At 50.7% G+C, this 5,251-nt stretch overlaps 1 protein-coding gene across 1 annotated transcript; it reads right to left on the minus strand.

The window, feature by feature from the left end:
• Window positions 1-2,992: 2,992 nt before the first annotated feature.
• Window positions 2,993-4,516, minus strand: LOC142471439 (E3 ubiquitin/ISG15 ligase TRIM25-like). Its single transcript, XM_075578242.1, has one exon. It carries the CDS (start codon window positions 4,514-4,516, stop codon window positions 2,993-2,995), a length of 1,524 nt encoding a protein of 507 aa, XP_075434357.1.
• Between the last annotated feature and the right edge of the window lie 735 nt (window positions 4,517-5,251).

The raw sequence follows: 5,251 nt of genomic DNA on the forward strand, positions 1-5,251 counted from the left end.
GGGGGGTCTCTCACTTCAGTCTCACTAGGGGGGTCTCTCACCTCAGTCTCACTAGGGGTCTCTCACTTCAGTCTCACTAGGGGGGTCTCTAACTTCAGTTTCACTAGGGGGGTCTCTAACTTCAGTTTCACTAGGGGGTCTCTCATTTCAGTCTCACTAGGGAGGTCTCTCACTTCAGTCTCACTAGGGTGTCTCTCACTTCAATCTCACTAGGGAGGTCTCTCACTTCAGTCTCACTAGGGTGTCTCTCACTTCAGTCTCACTAGTGGGGTCTCTCACTTCAGTCTCACTAGGGGGGTCTCTCACCTCAGTCTCACTAGGGGGTCTCTCACTTCAGTCTCACTAGGGGGGTCTCTCACTTCAGTCTCACTATGGGGGTCTCTCATTTCAGTCTCACTAGGGGGGTCTCTAACTTCAGTCTCACTATGGGGGTCTCTCATTTCAGTCTCACTAGGGGGGTCTCTTACCTCAGTCTCACTAGGGGGTCCCTCACTTCAGGCTCACTAGGGGGGTCTCTCACTTCAGTCTCACTAGGTGGGTCTCTCACTTCAGTCTCACTAGGGGGTCTCTCACTTCAGTCTCACTAGGGGGGTCTCTCACTTCAGTCTCACTAGGGGGGTCTCTCACGTCATTCTCACTAGGGGGTCTCTCACTTCAGTCTCACTAGGGGGGTCCCTCCCTTCAGTCACACTAGGGGGGTCTCTCACTTCAGTCTCACTAGGGGGGTCTCTCATTTCAGTCTCACTAGGGAGGTCTCTCACTTCAGTCTCACTAGGGTGTCTCTCACTTCAATCTCACTAGGGAGGTCTATCACTTCAGTCTCACTAGGGTGTCTCTCACTTCAGTCTCACTAGGGGGGTCTCTCACTTCAGTCTCACTAGGGGGGTCTCTCACCTCAGTCTCACTAGGGGGTCTCTCACTTCAGTCTCACTAGGGGGGTCTCTCACTTCAGTCTCACTATGGGGGTCTCTCATTTCAGTCTCACTAGGGGGGTCTCTAACTTCAGTCTCACTATGGGGGTCTCTCATTTCAGTCTCACTAGGGGGGTCTCTCACCTCAGTCTCACTAGGGGGGTCTCTCACTTCAGTCTCACTAGGGGGGTCTCTCACTTCAGTCTCACTAGGGCGTCTCTCACTTCTGTTTCACTAGGGGGTCTCTCACTTCAGTCTCACTAGGGAGGTCTCTCACTTCAGTCTCACTAGGGGGGTCTCTCACTTCAGTCTCACTAGGGAGGTCTCTCACTTCAGTCTCACTAGGGGGGTCTCTCACTTCAGTCTCACTAGGGAGTTCTCTCACTACAGTCTCAATAGGGGGTATCTCAATTCAGTCTCACTAAGGGGTCTCTCACTTCAGTCTCAATAGGGGGTCTCTCACTTCAGTCTCACTAGGGGGTTCTCTCACCTCAGTCTCACTAGGGGGGTCTCTCACCTCAGTCTCACTAGGGGGTCTCTCACCTCAGCCTCACTAGGGGGTTCTCTCACCTCAGTCTCACTAGGGAGTCTCTCACTTCAGTCTCACTAGGGGGGTCCCTCACTTCAGTCTCACTAGGGGGTCTCTCACTTCAGTCTCACTATGGGGGTCTCTCATTTCAGTCTCACTAGGGGGGTCCCTAACTTCAGTTTCACTAGGGGGTCTCTCACTTCAGTCTCACTAGGGGAGTCTCTCACTTCAGTCTCACTAGGGTGGTCTCTCACTTCAGTCTCACTAGGGGGTCTCTCACCTCAGTCTCACTAGGGGGTCTCTCACCTCAGTCTCACTAGGGGGTCTCTCACTTCAGTCTCACTAGGGGGTTCTCTCACCTCAGTCTCACTAGGGGGGTCTCTCACCTCAGTCTCACTAGGGGGTCTCTCACCTCAGCCTCACTAGGGGGTTCTCTCACCTCAGTCTCACTAGGGAGTCTCTCACTTCAGTCTCACTAGGGGGGTCCCTCACTTCAGTCTCACTAGGGGGTCTCTCACTTCAGTCTCACTATGGGGGTCTCTCATTTCAGTCTCACTAGGGGGGTCCCTAACTTCAGTTTCACTAGGGGGTCTCTCACTTCAGTCTCACTAGGGGAGTCTCTCACTTCAGTCTCACTAGGGAGGTCTCTCACTTCAGTCTCACTAGGGGGTCTCTCACCTCAGTCTCACTAGGGAGGTCTCTCACTTCAGTCTCACTAGGGGGTCTCTCACTTCAGTCTCACTAGGGAGGTCTCTCACTTCAGTCTCACTAGGGGGTCTCTCACTTCAGTCTCACTAGGGGAGTCTCTCACTTCAGCCTCACCAGGGGGGTCCCTCACCTCAGTCTCACTAGGGGGTCTCTCACTTCAGTCTCACTAGGGTGGTCTCTCACTTCAGTCTCACTAGGGGGTCTCTCACATCATTCTCACTAGGGAGTCTCTCACTTCAGTCTCACTAGGGGGGTCCATCACTTCAATCTCACTAGGGGGGTCTCTCACTTCAGTCTCACTAGGGGGGTCTCTCACTTCAGTCTCACTAGGGAGGTCTCTCATTTCAGTCTCACTAGGGTGTCTCTCACTTCAGTCTCACTAGGGGGGTCTCTCACCTCAGTCTCACTAGGGGGTCTCTCACTTCAGTCTCACTAGGGGGGTCTCTCACCTCAGTCTCACTAGGGAGGTCTCTCACTTCAGTCTCACTAGGGGGTCTCTCACTTCAGTCTCACTAGGGAGGTCTCTCACTTCAGTCTCACTAGGGGGTCTCTCACTTCAGTCTCACTAGGGGAGTCTCTCACTTCAGCCTCACTAGGGGGGTCCCTCACCTCAGTCTCACTAGGGGGTCTCTCACTTCAGTCTCACTAGGGTGGTCTCTCACTTCAGTCTCACTAGGGGGTCTCTCACATCATTCTCACTAGGGGGTCTCTCACTTCAGTCTCACTAGGGGGGTCCATCACTTCAATCTCACTAGGGGGGTCTCTCACTTCAGTCTCACTAGGGGGGTCTCTCACTTCAGTCTCACTAGGGAGGTCTCTCATTTCAGTCTCACTAGGGTGTCTCTCACTTCAGTCTCACTAGGGAGGTCTCAGTGAAGGTGGCAGTGACGGTGTGTAAGTGTCTGATCGGGTCACACAGCTGATAAAAGGACAGCCGCCCAGCCTCATAGTCCAGGTATATTCCTAATCTCTGCACGGGAAACTCGGGATATATCCGTGTGCGTATTGAGTCATGTATCACTAAATGATTATTATCACACATGTACAAACCCCAGGACTTCTTATTCTCTCCTATGAGGGACTGATGTCCTTTCCTTACTCTACTGGGATAGGAAATCCCTACCTCCCTGTACCCTGATTCACTGATCTGCACTTCCCAGTAATGTTGTCCTGAGGAAAAACTCCTGCTGCTTAAAACCTGAAAATCCCCAAATCTCCCTCGTGTATTTGGGCGTAACTGGTCTGTTTCTGACCAGGATGCAGTTTTCAGGTCACCTGATACAGATACATTATTAGCAGCTGTATTTACATCCAGTAATATGCCTGAATCCCCCTGCACACAGAACCCGCTCTTTGCTTTTAGATCAATCACAATATCAGCTAATCTCTGTAAGGTCAGTGGGATCAGAACCTCATCCAAATCCCCTACAGCAGGGACCTTATTACCCTCTCTCTCTCTGTCCTCAGCATTGTCTGATTCCCGTCCCTGTAAGACAGTTAGTGGATCAGTGATGTTGCTCTGCTCCTCAATGTGAAGCATCTTCCTGGACAGCTCGTCCTTCTTTATTTCCAGCTGCTGGATTAGATCAGAGACTCGGAGAGAAACCTGCTCTTCCCACCTGGTGATCTCACTCAGGACTTGCTTCTCTAGGACTTCCAGCTGTGCCCTGAAGTCCCTAATCAGGGCAGTGACTCGGTCTGTTACCCCAGCTGCTTTCTCTTGCACTTCTCTCTTCTGTTCCTGCAGACTCTGGGCCCTTTTCTCAGTCTCCTCTCTCACTGAGGTCAGTTTCTCCAGAACATGTCTCAGTTTCTCCTTCTTCTTCTCAGAGGCCTCATTCAGCGACTCCACCTGGTGTCCCCTGTGCTCCCCAAACACGCAGCAGGTCACACAGATAGAGGCAGCATCCTCAGTGCAGTAATACGCTAGAAGTTTTTTGTGGACGGGGCATTTCCTGTTCTTTAAGGAGGTGGTTGGCTCAGTTAAGACGTGTTCCCCTGACTTGCTGTGTCTCTCTAGGTGAATATCACACAGGGAGGCGTCACACAGCAGACATGTTTTAGCAGCAGGTACAGAGGAGGTAACACAGTAAGTGCAGAAGATCACACCCTCCTCCTGCTCCGGCTGAGTAGAAAGGAAACGCTCTGCTATGTTACACAGCTTCAGGTTCCTCTGCAGTGCAGGACGCTCCTGAAACTCTGCTCTGCATTCAGGACAGGTATAAAGTCCAGATCCCTCCTGGGAATCCCACACACTCCCAATACAGCCCTGGCAGAAGTTATGCCCACATCTCAGCGTTACAGGCCGGGTATAAATGCTCAGGCAGATGGGGCAGGTTAGCTCCTCTCTCAGACCAGCAGACGCCATGCTTGGAAGCAGCAACAGGAAACGAAACTGAAATTCCCTTATTATTCAGCACACAGGGGTCGGGGAGATTGTTACTCAGACTATTAACCCTGTAAGTTCCTGGCTGCAGTATACAATATGAGGAATGAGAGTCCTGTATGTCACGGGAGACCAGGCAATTATTTGTAAAGTGATATAAAAATACAAATAGCAATAGTATTACAATATGAATAAAAATATGAGACAGACATCGTACCCACTTCTAATACGTACCAGTGTCATCGCTTAAGCTGCCGTGTGAATTGCCCTATAAACGTTACACATAAGACGAGCATTGAGAGAAACGTACGTAATAAATTCTATACTAGACTATATACCCGTGAGCTTATAGTATCCCCGTCTGTCTCTACATGAGTCATCGGAACAGAGAATTTAGGTATTGTTACCAAAGCAGGAACAGGACCTAAGAGCCCATTGCAGCGCCCTCTCCTGTGGTCAAAGTATGTGTCAGGTGTAACAGGACTGGTTCAGGGGCTGAACCTATTGTAGACCAAACAAGTAAACATATGAATTGCCCCTCGTTTATTGACTAGGAATATTGGATTATTAAAACACTTTATTATAAGTAATAAGTAGAATAAGTGGGGCTGAATAGGCACATATATACAGTAACACACTAAGCACACTGCGGATACACAGCAGGAGGCTCTCAGATATGGCGCCCGGTATAACGTACTGAATCTCGGGGATACAGGT

This window comes from Ascaphus truei, chromosome 20, assembly GCF_040206685.1.
Source record: "Ascaphus truei isolate aAscTru1 chromosome 20, aAscTru1.hap1, whole genome shotgun sequence".
NCBI classification, from domain to species: domain Eukaryota; kingdom Metazoa; phylum Chordata; class Amphibia; order Anura; family Ascaphidae; genus Ascaphus; species Ascaphus truei.

Bases quoted from the DNA above. Each gene is read 5' to 3' on its own strand.
- LOC142471439 (XM_075578242.1), bottom strand. From the start codon at position 4,516: ATGGCGTCTGCTGGTCTGAGAGAGGAGCTAACCTGCCCCATCTGCCTG.